This window comes from Coloeus monedula (assembly GCF_965178545.1).
Source record: "Coloeus monedula genome assembly, chromosome: 5".
Lineage (NCBI taxonomy): Eukaryota > Metazoa > Chordata > Aves > Passeriformes > Corvidae > Coloeus > Coloeus monedula.
The window spans coordinates 65,897,105-65,914,486 of NC_138785.1; the positions used below are offsets into that span (position 1 = coordinate 65,897,105).

The 17,382-nt window shown below is 37.5% G+C and overlaps 1 protein-coding gene across 2 annotated transcripts in view; it reads right to left on the bottom strand.

Moving 5' to 3' along the window:
• RGS12 (regulator of G protein signaling 12) overlaps positions 1-17,382 on the bottom strand; it is a gene marked incomplete at its 3' end in the record, with an annotated part of 86,146 nt that overhangs the window by 53,849 nt on the left and 14,915 nt on the right. For both annotated transcript variants that reach the window (XM_082281380.1, XM_082281381.1), the window contains exon 3: positions 10,428-10,547. In XM_082281380.1, coding sequence (XP_082137506.1) covers positions 10,428-10,547 — 120 coding nt within the window. The remainder of the gene's footprint in view (positions 1-10,427; positions 10,548-17,382) is intronic.

Below are 17,382 nucleotides of genomic sequence, written 5' to 3' on the forward strand. Positions count from 1 at the left end.
AACATACAGTTTTTCAAAAATGCTTGTAAACAATTCCATTTTTATTTTCCCCTTCTGTTGATAAACATTTTAAGACAACTGAATTCTCCCCACTAATAAAAACATGCAGAAACAGCATAACTTGCACATGCAGATAGAAGGTAACTTGCAGTCCCACAGTAAACTAAACTCCATATTAAAGAGGATATGATTAAGTGACACATCACTGAAACACATTTAGTCACTTCTGAATTTCCTACTACTGAAGATGTAGCCCCTAAAAATTAATGGATTTTGAGGAAATCAATGTAAAAGTGAGCAGGAAAACTACTATACTTTAAGTAAATAATGCATATAATCTTCCTATGCTTTGTAATTATTTACTTTCCTCCTCATTTTAAAATATGAAAATTTTGCTGCCATACTTTTAGCATTTAAAACAATTTTATTCTGAGATATATAGACATAAAGAAAAAGACTATAATGTCAAAATTTGATGATACAGCTAGGACACTTACTTGCAAAATAAGTGTTCTCTGAGCAAGAAGCCAAAACTGATGTAAGTCTCTACACCTCAGAAATTTTGTGTTCTATAAATACCTTAAACTTATTTTCAGTTATTTTAATAACTCACACCATCTGGATTCTGTTTTATTGGATAAAATTCCAGCTGGAAGAAGAAAAATCCCTTTAGGTGCACAACTTTAAAAAAAGCACTCTAACAATTAAAAGGTAACATATCTGTAACGACATTTTTGCTTTACGGAAACACGTGCAAGTATAATAAAAATTGAGTGAAAGATTTGTAAAAAAACTTAGAGAAATATCTGTATATCTACCACACTCATTTTAGAAACAACACAATGCTGCAAAAGAATTTTAAACATGGCTATAAAAAGGGTGTATTCTTAATTTCATAACAGCTTATATAGAAAGTCAACTTAAATACTTATACTTACAAACTTTGTCTCTTTAAAACCTCAATGAATCCTTAGAAGCATAATTTATCATATTTCACTGCAAGATTTCTTAGCTCGGAAGACTACTCATTAAACCATATTCCTGTTTTCTGCTCGCTTTAGACAAACAAAACTTTATACTTACAGACACTTGACTATCAGTAAAAGTTTTCTCCATGTATAAATAGTTTAATATCTCATTGCTAAGAAACAGTCCCTTCAACTTTATTATTACGCTCTTTCTGAACACATATTTACTTCTTCCAGAGTCCAGTAAAAAAATGAGGCTTCTCTGCCTGTTGCCCTATCAACACCTCTCCCATTCTCCTCCCTCCCCAGCACATTCCCCGCCCTCAGTACTGGTTCTGCATCTTCTCATCAAAAGGAACAGGCAGCTTTCAAAATGGTGTTTAGGCAGGTCCTGCGTAACAATAAAGCTTCTGTAAAGACAGCAGCACTGCTGAGGAATCTGCTAATGTAAAATACATTCACTGAGGGCCTACAGGACACTGTCGTAAAGGTTTGTCCAAACTTGTTTAAGCATTGAGTCAACATCGCTTTCTCATCCAAAGTATTCTCTATTTTTTAATACATTCCCCTTTGATGAGCATATTACCTGAATGAACTAAGTCACCAATCTCTACTAAAAATAATTAAAATATAATCTAAAAATAATTTTTAAAAAAATATTGTTAGAACACGTAAGACTCACAGCAAATTTCTACCAGTTTCTGGCATGTATGTACGTGTCTCTCAGTGTGATTACAATCACATATATGCATATTGTGCAACCTATCTCATCCTACCAAAACTCTCTGTGTTCTTGTGAGTAAGCAGAGCATTGGCATTTACAAGGAACATGTTCCAAGCGAAACATTACTCTCATAATTTTCAATACCACACCTACTCTCTAGACAGACCCACAATATCTGTGCAGTTTCAGAAAGAAATGCATGCACTTTCTGCCCAACAGTAATCCTTAAATATCATTCTTCAGCAGTTCCTTGGTCCAGAGGGAAGCTGAGGATGGGGTTTTTACTGTATTTTTTAAGTTTTAGAAGTACACGTGAGATGCTTTAATGATTTAATAGTGAATAAAAAGCAGTAGTAAATAAATAAAAAGCATCTAGTAGAAGCTATAGGTGATTCTTTTTTTCCTTTCTTTTTTTCAACTTCACTGGACGGATAAATACATGAGGACAGTGAAAATTAAGTGGTACGAACTCCTATCCAAAACCCCAGCAGTTTAAGCATGAGAGAGAATCAGAAACAATTTGCAGATGCTATCGTTTGTGCCGTATGTATTCTGTGATTATGCTCTAGAAATACCAATTCAGTTCATTCAATAAAGCCTTAATTCATTCCCTAACATCAACCAGGTCTCATCACAGAGCAAATATCCCTCCTTAATTATTATTTTGTCATGTGACGTGACAAAAAGACATACCAGGTAACAGGAAGAGCAGCAAGGGAGGGCAGGAACAGAGAGGCACCAAACCAGTCACGCAGTTCCTCATTCCCACACAGGAGCTGCCTGGACAATCTCTTCTGCAGCTGCAGCAGCAGCTCTCGGCAGGGCAGCAGAGCCACCTCCCACAGCGCTGCAGCACAAACAAGGAATGCTCCCAGTGCCCAGGGCAGGCACCCAGCACCAGGAGATCCTACAGCCAGCCAGCCCTTCACAACAACCTTCCACCAAGGGAAAGGCAGCACAGCTTCCTGTGCCAAGAGGACACCCACAGTCCCACAGCCAAGCAGAAGCACTGTCCACCCTCACATCTAGGAATATGACCAGTTCAGAACATGGGTTCATCAAACTCAGTGTTGTGTTTCCAGTAGTGGCCACACATGGAAGTCTACCAGCAAGCAGCACAGGGCAACAAATCAGACATTTCCCTGATTACAGTCACCCAGACACCCGGTATTTTTAGTTCAAGAGATTTCCTGAACCTGGCATGGCTTGTCTCCTTAATAATCCCCAGTGGCTCTCTTTCCCAAATACTTGTCCACTTTCCCTCCAGGACATGCAAATTTCTTGCATCCACAGCACTCAGTGGTGAGGCATCCCACAGACCGACTCACCTCCTACATGAACAATCGTGTTCTCCTGTTTGTTTTGCTCCTGGCTCCAGCTATCTTTAATTAATGGTACCGACTTCTTGTCCCGAAGGAGAGAGTGAGCAGTCAATCCTAACTACTTTTCCTATCCCACCCATAATTTTCCACTCTTTCTTACACCTTTCTAAATTTTTTCTTCTTCTAATATATCAGACCATTTTAAAATAAAGAGACCAGGTATGGAAAAACAAACCACAGGTGTATGCAATGGAATCATTTATTCCATAATAATCCATAGTACAGGATTTTGCTTCATTACTACTGTACTGAGCTGTTGTTCACATGCAACTCTCCCTTATAACTCAAAGACCTCACTTCTGAGAAGAAACAGTCTGCTAAGAAACATATATATCATTTGTTATATGAAGCTAGGGCTATTTCACCTCATTTGTATTACTTTACATTAATCTGTGTATATTTTCATCTGCCATTTTGTTGCCCATTCATTCAATCTTGTAAAAGCTGCCTGGTCTCATCTTCAGAGACTGCTCTTGTCCTTATTACCTGGAGTAACTTCACCTCACTGCTCACCTTCTTGGGAGGAGCCTTAAAAGACGCCCTTGAATCAACAAATGCAATATAAGAAACTGCAGCAAGGATCAGCCTTAAGCAGCAAATAATTCTGCATTTTAGAAACAGACCCCAGTGCAGTAATAGTACCATTATTCTGCCATAATGTCACATGCCTCAGACCCAGAAGATGGAACAGTTTCAGTTCAAAGAGAGTAAGCCCAATTTTAGAAAAATGCTAGGTTAGGGAGAAAGACACCCCTGAGAGGTTGCCAACCAACCAAGAACTCCACTTGTGTGAGCATGGACTGCTCTGTCACTGCTCAAGGAAACCAGAACCAAAAAATGCCAAAGCCCAGGACCTTGTATTGCTGATCTAAGGAATACAACCCCTCTGTAGCTTCAGATGGTTACTTGAATTTGCTCACCCTGGCTGATCCTTGTAGTTCCATGAACTGCAGAGGTATTTACAGCCTGTGAATTCACCTGTGTCCCTTTAATCACACATCTTAAGAATGGCAGTACTGGCTACTACAAGGAAATTAATTTATACAGAATACAAGTTTGTCTCTAGTCCCTGAAAGCACATATCGTGTCTCTGGTTCTGTGACAGAAATGGGCTTGCGTTGGAGAGCCAAGCCTGGAGGCAGTAAGGATTGGACAGCACATGAGTGGCAGGGTCAGACAGTCTATTGATTGCCTCCTCAAAAAGAAATTTCTCCATATACTGCCAACTGCCTTTGCACATATGGGGACCTAATTCCCTACGGAATCCATCCTGGGCAACACTGTTGGTTTCTTCTCAAGCACCACAGCATGGGGTGAGCACTGCCGTGATGAGCACTGCCATATGCACCTCAAAAAAAAGTAGAGATGAGATCCAGCTCTCAGCACATTCTCTGACTACTCTGCTTTTTACATGCAAATTTACATGGCAAATTCCTCCAGAATCTGAAGAAAATAACCCAAAAGTAGGAGAAAAGATTAAAAAAGTAGCATTACTGAAGGACGGTCATTTTACCAATTGCAGTAACAGAAAATAAATCCCATTATTCTCAGTGTCCGGGGAAAAAAATCAGTTTCATTCTGGATTGTATCTAGAAATAAGTATCTCAAATTCACAATAAAGAGGTTGCACACAACTGCTCATCTGTTGACCAACCCAACTTTGTCAGATACTTTACAAAACACTGTGAGGAGCACAAGAACCTTCCATAAAAAAGACTATAAATGTAAACTTGAGGTACTGACAATCTTTTAAAAGTTATGGTATAGTATAAAATACCAGCAAAAGCTTAACAGTAATGCTGGTGTACAATCTGTGAAGAACAATGAAATGTATACTACTAGCATGATGTTTCCTTCTTCAAAGAGTAACAACAGATATAACTAAAGTACCTGGTAAGATCCCACATGCCAAAGTAAAAGCCTGAAGATGATCCTCTAGAGAAGGCTGGAGAGTCTAAAATTCTTAATAGAGCAGTCTGGAGATCTAAATGTGAAACCAAAGGATGCTGCTGGACAGTGTGACAGTCCGGACAGTGCAATCCCCTGCCTGCCCCCGTGTCCTGGCAGTGTTTCACTTACCAGCACAGGTGTGTGGCCACTGTGCAGCCCAGCAGGTGAACAACTCCAGCCAGGACTGTACCAGCCCAGGGTCTGAACAGAGCAGAAGAATGCCTGGCACAAACCCCTGGATGCTTTCAATGTCTTACTGATCAGCTCCGTGACCACATCAGTAATTCAAGGTAAAAACATCAATGTGTAATGTCATGACTAATTTACACTATTTAAATCTAGATATCATGGTTCAGCAAGACAGTTTGAGCCAGCATAGCAAGAGACTCTGAAATCACTAAGCACACCTCTCACTGTTCCAGAAGCTGACCCCTGGTGCAAAGGGATAAGAGAAACAAGAACCTCATCTGTGGGCACAGATCCATGAGGCTTCCAACACAGCAGCATCAGGGGCTGCTCAGTGTCAGACTTCAGAATATCCATATATGAGACTGGATTAAGCCTTTAAGAACTCATTATCAGCACGCTAAAAATACAGTACTGCCTTTTACATACAAAAATGGAGATTTTCTCATGTGTGCACTGTTTTTTCACAACTGGCCTTTCCCCCACTTTCATGAAAGCTGACAGAAAAACTGCCTATTGATTGGTTATATCTTAGATAAAAATTAGGACAAAATATTGCTAAAGATACAATACCTAAAGGGGGTACACAGTGGAACACATATATACTGGCAGCCCATAGCAAGTTTCATAGCTTTAACAAATTGGTGAAATCTAAGACAACACTATACATTCTTTTCAAATTTTAAATTCACTATTATAAGCTGAGAAGGAAGAGGCCTCTTGACTTAAATCATGTACTTATACTCGCCATAGTGGTGATGTCGTGGCCATGGTGATGATCTAAGAACATCAGTAAAGCAACCTCTGCAGAGAGAGTTAATACTTTTTATTAGATCATATGAGAGAGTGGGAAAAGTTTGGGGCATGTTTAGATCTTCTTGTCTGATTTTCCTACTAGCTGGTCTAATAGAAGCTATTATCTCCCTGTGTAAGCTTTGTCTGATTATTTAAATCAGTCAAACAAAAACAGGTACCCACTTAAAAACTCCTTATTAAGTCAAATGAGCATTTAGGGGGTTTTGCCACCCACAGATGCCAAAGCTAATATCCAGCAGAGACATGTCATCATTAGTATAAAAACCTCATACCAAAGAGATGTGTTGTATGCTTTCAATTTGCAGATGAAATGCAAAAAGAAGTTGATTCAGTAGAATTAACAAAACAGAAAAAAAATCAAGCATTATTATCGATAATAACACCTAATAATACTACATTGTTAATGGTTATAATTAAGATGGAACATTCTAACAAAAGTCCTCACACTGCTTTTTAAAAAGAATACATGATACATTCCAACTTTGAAAACATTACTAAACTCTAGAAATTTGATAGAACAAATGTTGTTTATCATATACAATATAGTTTTAAGGTTTCTGAAACAGGATGAGAACAAGAAGAAAAGTTGCAACAGCCATCTTTTCTTGTCCTGATACTTAGTTAAAAGAATTAAATCATCTTTAAGTTAAAAAATTTCTCTGCATTAAATGATTATTTAAGAATACTTAAAGAACTTGACACTTGTTTCCCTAAGAGATTAAATCTCTCTTTATACTACTCTGCCCTATTTTTAACCACAGAGAAATACCAAAAGTACAAGTACCAAAATGATTTTCAGGAAAAAACAGGTTTGAATGTTCCTCTTGGTGAGGAGGAACCTAATTTTTTTGTCTTCAAGAAAATACTGCAAGGTTCCCCCATTTTTACAGACTTCAAGAAAAATTAAAAGGTAAGTGGAATGGGCTACAGTTGAAAGTGTTATGGAATCTGTTTCCAAAACTGTTGATGAGTAAAAGAATTCCAATTATTGTGGCTAAGGTAAATTTTTACATAGGCAGTGTTCTGCTGTCTGCGGTCTCACAGAGACACCTTTAATGTGTTTATAAATTTATAAACATCTTTTCCAGAACTGAATTGTGCAAGAGAATGAGAGTAGTGGCATTCACCTACAGGGAAGAAAAGTGGGAAGAAGAATAGGATCATGCCCTCTCATTCAGCCAAATATTAAATAATCATAAGGTCCTTGTAGCTTAAGTTACACCTTGAAAATATGAACCAGTAAATATGCTAAAAAGTAAAACTGTGGTGCAAATCACAGAATGTTAACATGGTTGTTAGTGGACACTATTTCATAACAACAGATTATTCACATAGGAAAATTTATTACTACATAAAAGATAAATCTGTTCTTAACAAAACCAGATTTCTTATAATTTAATAAAGAAAAATTTCTAAATACCTTTCTTGTGAAAAGAGCATGACTGAGGCACATACTAGACATGCTCATTTTCTGAATTCAATTTACAGGATAATTAATCACAATCAGCCCTGCTGTGAACAAGCACAATTTCCACAGTTCAGAAATAAAATCGTGCATTTTCTGTTTTGTGAGACATTTTTCCTACCACAATTATAGCATAACTGCACCATTAATTTTTCACTCTCACCCCATTTTGATCTCTGCATATTTAAAATAATCTTGTATACTAGTTCTATTATTAAAAACAGCACCTAGACATTAATCCTAAAAACTTGTCTGTTTTTTTCTATGTGTAATACAGCTTCTGCAGGTAAGAGGAAAATGCTTAAGGAGGGGCAACTATATTATTAGTTCTAACCTTGTAAGAATTCTGTCTGTGCATGTATAGCCAGACATAATCTAACAATTTAAAATAAAAATGACATTTTTCTGGTGAAATCATGTTTTTATTTATTAAAGTATCTATTAATATGCTGTATTCTTGGACAGATCTTTTTAAAAATAAATAAATAACAAATTTCAAAGAAATCACGCCACCTTATGGCAGCAGTCGGCAACACTGACAGCTGGTACTTCACACACTGTTCGTACTTCAATAAAAAATCCAAATACAGCCTTTTTAGACATGTAAGCAATGAACACTGTTCAGCAAATGCCCATAAAAGAAACTCCATGGAACCTACTTACACTGCTCAATTTAGAAGATTGTGGATGCCAGCAGGAATCAAACCCACAAGCTCAGAGAAGCATATTAACTTCCAAATTTCATGTTTGGATTATTACCTTATCCATTCTGCTAAGATAACTGGAAAGAACACAAAAGCAAGCAAGTAGCCTATACAATATGTTCATGGTCATTATTCCAAAGGTGGAGTCTCTAAGAATTTCCTGCTATTGTTATTTCCTCTTCCAGCAACCCTAAATAGATGGCCTGAAATAAACTAAACATGTACTAACAATATTGTGTTCTACTACACTTAGTGTAAGAGTACTTGGGACAAGTGCTAAAGCAGCAGTGTTAAAGTTTGAGCCAAAATTAAAATACCCCAACACCATTTTTATTTTGACATATAAAGCTTTTGAAATTCTTCTCTGGATTGCTGTTTCTCCTGGTGGATGGGATATCTAGGAGTTCATTCTCTTATAGCACGCAGAGTGAAAAAAAGTTTTCAAAGTAAAAAGAAGCAGTTGGACAGAGAACAGTCCACACCCACATAGCTACATGTAGTAAGGGCATTCATCCAAATACAGATTTTAATACAGACCATTCCTTTGTCCAATTCATATTGTGACCTAGAATGAAAGTTTCCCCTTCCAAAGTAACTGCAGTAACAATGAGGATGTTGGGACACAGATCGACTCTTAATCCCTCCTGTTGGTGCTACTCTGTTTACATACAGTAACCAGTACCAACTAGGATATAATGAGAGAAAAAAGAGCTTTTTAGGCCAGTAACTATGGTATCTTTCCAAAATTAATGGAAAGTTCCAAGTGCCAATTTTAATGAATATTTATGCAATGTAAAACAGCTCCAACAACAGAAATTACATTTTATTCTTGATGTTTAAAACACTCAAAACACAAGATGTGCAAAAAACCTGCAGGAAATTTCCATGTAGAAGACGGTGGAATGAACCATGTTTTTCCTGCTGCATGTGAATTACTGGCACTAGACTCTTTGGTATTCTGAGAGAATTCACTCTTACTGCAACCAGAAATTCTGTCAAAACTGGTAATACATAGCAACAAGCTTTTTCAGTTTAGAAAAATCACCATTTTCTGATTAAGAAAGATGTTGTTGGATGGTTCCCAAACCCCTTTATCCAGAAGTTCTTGCTGTGTTTAATTTATGCACTTACTTATTACTGTATTAAAGTTATGAGTGCAAAGAAATGCAAAAGTATTTCCTCTGACTAGAAAAAAAAGCAAGACACTTAAAAACTTCAGACAACATAGAAATAGACCACTATGAAAAACAGAAAAATCTAAAAACATCTGAGAAATAAATAATTACAGTTCCTACCTGCATTCCCTAAGCATGCCAGAAGTTCCTCCATATATTCTGCTCCCCAAAAATCCACTGCACTGAGCTCCCTTCTCCTTTAGTTCAGAGTCACTGAAATGCCATTCTTCCTACATTTTCCCACAGCAGAAAACTCAGAGTGTCTCCTTCTTTCCTCCTCCCATCTCAAATGCTTTTTAAACACCTCCTTCCCATTTTGAGGGCTCAGTGTGCCACATTCCCTCCCATGCTGAAGAGTGGTATATAATATGTATTCCATGGCTCTTGTGCCAAGAGCTCTGCACAGAATTTGTTTCTCCCCAGTCACCAGCCTTCCTCCAAATAAGCACAGTAAAGGGGTTAGGGAAGAATTTGTCTATTCAGCTTCACATCACTGTGGGTCAGGTTTTCCTGAGGACGCACGCCAGGAGAGAAAATATAATGAAGCCATATGCCTACAGGTGGTTCCTACAGCAGAACAGGAGGATGGCTTTTCATTCCTTGTTTTCACCAAAACCAATATGGTTTGGCCACTCAGAGCCAGGCATCAGCTGATGTTACATCAGATGTAAAATAGCATCAAACAAACAAAACCAGAAATGATGAACATTTGATTTTTCTATGTATCATGATACATTCATTTCTAAGACATTATGAACATTTTGATCAGCAAAAGTGTATTGTTTGTATTTACACAGGACCAAGTGTGATAGGAAAAATAAAGTCAGAATTCCGCACAGAAATAATGGACACTGCTGGCACCAATGTAACCTATTAAAGAAATATTGAAAAGGACAGGTTGATACCTCAAATCTGTACTCCCCTCACAAAAATATCATATGATAGTAAGTAACTTTATTACACTAATATATTACTAACTTTCTTTCAGCAGTTATCAGCTTTATCTAGTGTAAGCTCTCTAAGACTCACTTCTAAATTTTAAGTGAAAGTTAATTACCTCCAGGTCATCCAGAGAGCGAGTAATACTAAAGCGCTTAGATCTTCCAAATGATCTTCGAGCAGAAGAACGTGGGGGCGGAGCCTGATTTAATCCCATTGAATGTCCAAATTTTGCACCCTATACAAAACAGAAAATATATATTAATTTACTTCTTTAATTCTAGTACATTGCTGATCATAGTGACAACATCTGAATTTTAAGGAAATGGATTTGCAAACCTGTAACAGGACCAAAGTTTCAAAACAAGTTGGTCATTTGCCATGCCCCTGTAAAATCACATACTAAAATTCAGTAAAGTTGACTTTTCCAGTCTCAAGTCAAATATCTTAAACGTTCAGCACTAAGTTACTGTATAAACATGAGTGATCAGTTAGGTTGCTAAAATGTACCCATGATATATGTCCCTAATAAAAGTAAGATGATCCTAGCTCTATACTGTCTTAACTGGAAACTATTTAACTACAAAATATTTGGGTTTTCTATAGGAAATTACCATCCTAGAAATCATCTCACCCAGCTTCTGTTGGAATGTTTCTCCACATTTTTAAAAATCTTACTTTCACTACTCTTGTTTTAAAGCCTTGGTACTGCGAAGTCCAACTTTTTAAATCACACAGTACAAAATTGCAGGAACTTTTGTTCGGAGAAAAGCAACTATCTCACTTGGATGATCCATTACTAGAATTGGTGCTGCAGTAATTAAATCTAATGGTTTTCTCTTGTACCCATAATCATACTCTTTCTCTTTAAAAAATCACCAGATGTCAGTTAAGCTACTCAGCATGTACATATCAAGTTTATGCCAAATGGCAAAGTGTAAGCTTAAACCTAAAATTAGGCACACAGTCAGTGACTGGTGCTAAGCAGATGTACATAAACTCACTACATTACAAAAACTTGTGATTATGTGCCTGAAATTTTGGATTCCTTTCATTGTAACATTCAGTGTGAGGAAAATTCCTCCCTGTCTACTGATCCTTTTTGCTTTAGAAAATAAAAGACTTTAAATCAGAGCAAATTCCCTTCTGTTCCATGTCAGCATCTTTCTTCATTATAGTAAGCTTAAAAATATATTTATTAGTACTTTTGTAATTGCTCATTTGGCAGATTTGTAATATTTATTAAATTTTCTATTTGTGTTCATTTCTTCCTTTGGGCAAGTTTCTGTGCTCTGAGTTCTGAAATATTTTGGTCTCCCTCCCTTTGATCACTCACTGGAAAGTCTATACATGTCACTTTAATCAAAAGAACAACCACAAATTTCACATCCTCATAACCTCATGCCAGCAACCACTCATACAAAGCAGAGAAGAGCAGCCAGAGCATTATACAGCCTCGGAGATGTCTGCCTGTTTGCTAATTCCCATGGAGACAACACTGTTCTATAGCAACTGGGCTCTGGCCATCACCAGTGTTATCAACAGATTCTGTTTACAAGCTCAAAGAATTGTCAAGACAAAACAGGAATCTGGATCCAAAGTATGAAGCAGGGTTCACCCCCTCAGCAGGCTTGAGAATCCAACTTCATTCAGTGATAAAAGTGATCCATTTTTCCATGAAATCCCTTTCCCTCCCAATTTTCAATTTACTACGGTGTTTTTTTATTGGCTGAGAATTAAATTGGGCAGGTTCTGCCAAAGAAAGCTGGAAATCTGGTAACCAAAGATTAGCTTCCAAGGTTTTAAGAGAGCATTTAAAAGCACAGTATAAACAAGCTAAGATGGCTTTTGCTAAATGATCAAATCAATGTGAAGGGAGGAAAATTGCTCTCTGTGAATGTTGACAAGGAACACCCAATAGAGTGAGGACAGTTCCTGTCTTTTTGAGCAACTTTTAAAGTCATCTGTTCATCCAGGCAGATACTGCTGAGGTGGTTCACACCTGCCTCATCCCTTATAGACACACCAGCCTTTCCTGTCTGAATGGAAAGTTTACACCTGATGCAGTAACCTGTGCCACACAGCGAACTTCACCTCAACCCCTGACTGAATTCAGCAATATCCATTACTGTTGCTGCACAGCTGATCAAAACATGAACAAGGTTCCTCCTGTATGAATATGTTCCTGTTAAAACATGAATATATGTGTACAGCTACTCAATTTCACTGCTATTCAAGGACAAACACATTAGTTCTGCAAATTTTTTTATTTTTAATCTGAGAATTTGTGATAAAACTCTCAGACTACCAACAACTCAGCAAATTAATGGCATCATTAGTGTGAGTACAACTGGTACTTTGAAACAGTTACACAGTACGGGTGCTTAATGGTCTTTGATATGCTTCTTAAAAGCAGATGCATCCCTCAGAGAACTTCATCTTCCATTGAAAATAAAATGGTGAAAGGAAAAAGATGAAAAGACTAGCAGACATATCTATTCAGAATAATGAATACAATTCACTTTTCCTTCTATTTCATCCCGAAAAAGAATATGAACTGTCCAGTATTTGTTTAAATGGTAGAGACTGACATATATGATTCTGCGAGATTAAAACAAGCACCTGGAAAACATGCACTCAAAAAATTTTTCAAACAGTAACATTACAAATTGAAGGAAGAGGAACCAACTGCCTAAAGACAAATCTAATTAGATTCCACTGAGAAGCAGATTCTAGATAAGATTAATTATCACCAGATGCCCCAGTTTGGAAGTAAACGCTGCTTACCTATTTGTGGTCAGAAGAATAACAAAGAGAAAGAGGGAGAGTGGACAAAAACCACTTGTAAATTGTGGGGTATTAGAAAAGAGAAAGTAAATTAGCATCCAATCAAGATTTTTATTTATGGTTTTTTGACATTCTTATGCAAAACTGACTATTGAGTCCTGTGTGGAACAGTAAAGATAAGAACAGGTAAAAAAAAAAAAGAGACCCTGAGAATAAAACAACACTTAAGCAATGATTACAAAATATAAAAATGCACTGAGCTAACCATTTCCCCAACCCATCTGGATAACAATTGCAATTAAGAAAATGTTTTCAACTGACAAAAATCTCTTCCTTGCTCTGAAAAATCAAATTCATAATCTAGGAAATTAACGAAGGCATTACTAAAAAAACCAAAAAGACTGCAATTCACAAGTATTTAATTTCCTGGGAAGTCTCCCTTTTCATCTTTTCTTGACTCTATTCCAGACATTCAGACTATGAAGGCAGACCTCCTTCTCCAGATCAATTTAAAAAATTGCTGTGCATAAACACATGCACACAAATAAGGAAAGAATCACGTATCTTAAGCAAATAGCACCATTTTGGCACATGTTTTTCATGGGACTCTGAAGAGCTGGAAATAAAAGCATCTATGACTTGAACAGAAAACAGCCATTGAAACTAGAATGTACTAATCAGCACGGCTAAAGAAATACATGGTATTTGAGCACACAGAGATTGTTAGTGCAATGACTGATATTAATGTCATTTTTGCAGTCTGTTAGACATAAAGAAATTATCATACTTCTAAAAGCTTTTATTACACTATTAAACAGATATTAAAAACCACTAAATTATCCACAGACATTTCAGAACAATACATGTATGACCAACAAAATGGCCAGGTTGGAGCAACCTGGTCCAGTGGGAGGTGTCCCTGCCTTTGGCAGAGAGCTTGGAACAAGATGATCTTAAGGTCCCTTCCAACCCAAGCCACTCTATGAAAAACATGCTGTTTCATTCTCTGTTAGCTGCCAAACTAAAACACTGAAATTTGCTGCATGAACATTAGGCTGGAGGGTTGTTTGGGTTTTTTTTAAGTACAGATTGCCTATAAGCCCTAGAATTTATTATCCTACCTTAAAGATTCTCTTCCAAAAGCAGTGTTGCTAAACCCGTAAAAGAAAACTCCAAAAGTATCTAAATAGTCAAGAGAATCTAAGAAATTCTATCAGAGAACAGAATTAGAAACTAAAGTCCACCTGACATTTCACTAAGTGCCTTCATTTTAGAAATTTTAGGAATCCAGAAGCCCCAGCTGAAAAGCACAGGAATTTGTGAAAACAAGTTGATCAGTGAGAAGCATGTGCTACAGCAATATATCCTCTCCTATTTGCAATACTGATAATTGCAACGCTGCTACTACTATCTGTCATGGTGACAGTATAAAAGAGCATATCTCTAAAAGCCTTTATCTTGTTATGATTTGGCAGATGGAGAGGAAAAACAACAAAGGATTAAAGGAATTAAAGTACTGATGCTCTTAAAAAATCCATTCCTTTTTCTACTGTTATAAAAAAGTAAAAATTAGAATGGATTGAAATACCAGCTAAATGTACAATCCTAAGAGAAAAAGGACAATTGATGTGTCTGTGTCCTTTTGTTTTTTTAAATTAATTACTAGATCACCCCCTTTTTTTAGGGTAAATGGAAATGGCAAGTGCAAATATCACAAGGAGAGCACTGAAAACAGGTCACCAGGGGAGGACTGATAGAGCAGCATTTTGTGAATGTGTCCAAGTGACAACAGTTTCTGTCTGAGAACAAGAAAGATGTAGAAGTACAAATGAGAAAGTGGAAAATGTTGTACTTCATCTATTAGCAAGGCAGAGGGAGTGAAGAAGGACATGACTCATGTTAGACTGCACACAGACAGACAGAAAGAACAAAAAGTATCCAATAGAAGATGATTTCCACAACTCTAATTATTTAACAACAGAACGAAAAGGAAGGGATCTTAAAGTATTTTTAACTGATAAACAAGTTAGGCAGCAGTTCCATATAAGATTTTCAGCAGCTGTGGCAGCTTAAGGGCTTTGCATGTACCTCTGACCACTCCTGCAAGCTCACAAATTGCAGCAGGCTGTGCCCTCATCTCCACTAACAGTAAACTAGACTTCACAAAATGAAATAATCCTGTTTCTAAGGCAGATCCACAGACAGTCATGCCAGCACAAATCATGATCTTCACTGCCAACTCCAGCCTGAGCACAACAGGAGCTCTTTTAAGCTGGAACTACCAAACAAATGCACTGCGAAACTGACAGCCAATATGTGACTGTGACCTGGAGCCTGAGAGCACAGAAGAAAGTCGATGAAACCTTATCAATTATTCAGAACACAAAGAAACATAACACCTTTAGAAAACATCTTCAATTATCTTAAAGGAATTCCCATCGATAGCACAAGCTGTACCATGCTCCTTCATATTCCAGCAAATGCACTTATTAAGTATAATAATTTTGTAACAAATTATCATATGCAACAACGTGAAATTTCCATTTTGTGCTAAGTAGTCTTTGTGCCTCTCTACAGTTTTTGTCTGGATATAACTAATAAATTTCCTCTCTTCTGGTACCCGTTATAAAGCTGAAGGTGAAGGAAGGGGGTAGCAAGGAAGGACACAGGCAGCTATTGGAATATAAGAGACTAAGGAAGGGGAAAATGTTTGTTAGTTCAGGCATTCCTGTCAACAAAAAAATACAGTGAGCTGGCAGCAGGAATCCAGAAAGGGGAGAAATGGAGAAAGAAAAAAGCTGTGAGGCTTTAGGCCAGCTTTACAACTTCCAGCAAATTTACTCTTTTCATGGAAAACACATTATAGTTTGGGATCTTGAGAGGAAACTAAAGGGACTAAATCTGATGGGACAGAGATTTTGCCTGCTCTGTGGAAGAGCAGCAAGAAGGAAAGGTAAAATATAAGGGAAGATAATCAAAAAAGTTTAAAAAGCGCTGACAAGCCAGATCATCTACATTTATAGAACTATGCTTTCAAAACTGTTTCAGAACAAAAGTTAATCTCACAAGATTTGAATGAAATAGTTTTAAAAGTTTAAATGTTTGATGAAAAAAAGTGCAAGAAAGTAATTAAATGTCATGAACAAAATTCTAGGAGCTCTAAGACAAAAATATCATTACTGGTATGCACTAATCTTTAGAGAAAATGTTTTTCCTCCTGTTCAGGTGGAACAAGTACACCATCCTACATCCTGGCCACTTAAGAGAATACAAAAGGACCATGCACATGCTAGCACGGTCACACTGCTTGCCTCAATTTAAGGAGCTCAGCTAATTAAGGAGCTCAACAGAATTTGGTACGTTCTATGTGTCACAGAACTTAATCATACTAACTATAAAATCACCAAATTTTAATTTGTCCTATTTCCAGATACTGAAGCTTTGAAAAACTCTTAACTGTTTTTAGGCTTCATTCTATGACTTTGTATGGTAAAGTGCGTAACAGTTTGGAACCCAGATACACTGACCATATAATTTGAAACTTCTGTAGATATTCAGAATTTGCCAAATTTAAACCTGGCTGTTGAGCCCCTCAGCAGAAGGGTCAGTCTGAACAGGCAGTTCATCTTTTAAAAAAATGCAGGTTTAAGACTTCAGAAAGTTGCTGATTTCAACCTTTCTGAAAAGGGATGGGAAACAAGGATGCCACAGTAATGCCAATAAAGCGTACAAAGTCTCAAAACATAATGAAAGGATCACAGAAAAAAAAGCAGCTGATGCAAATATTATACTGCCATCAATATTAGTCTCAAATCCTGCTCAAATCCCCTGGGCCATGGGGTTTTATCTTCCTCTCTTGTCCATCCCACCCTAAGCATCCATTCTCCTGACTACTGACCACCCCCCTGGAGCAGTGCAGAGCAGGCCTGACCCCCCTTTGCCCCTCATCCCACCTGCCAGCATCACGTGTTCCCCACCCAAAACTGACAGTGAAACTCGCAGTTCTTGTAAAATGACAGTCTGTGCGGCCTGAGAACAGGATGGATTAACATATGGGATATGCTAGGTGAGGACTTCTCATATTCTGAAAGAGATGAAGGAATCTGGGGGGAACTGGGAGAAGAACTGGCTGTGGTCCAGTCCCCTGGCCCGTAACAGGAAGCAGTAAGCCCTGGGGTACAGGTATCTGTGCTGCTGGAGAGGGCTCCAGATGCTATGGACAAAACCAGAATGAATGACACCCTTCAGGCTGCCCTGCACTGGTGCCATCATCATGGAGTGGCAGC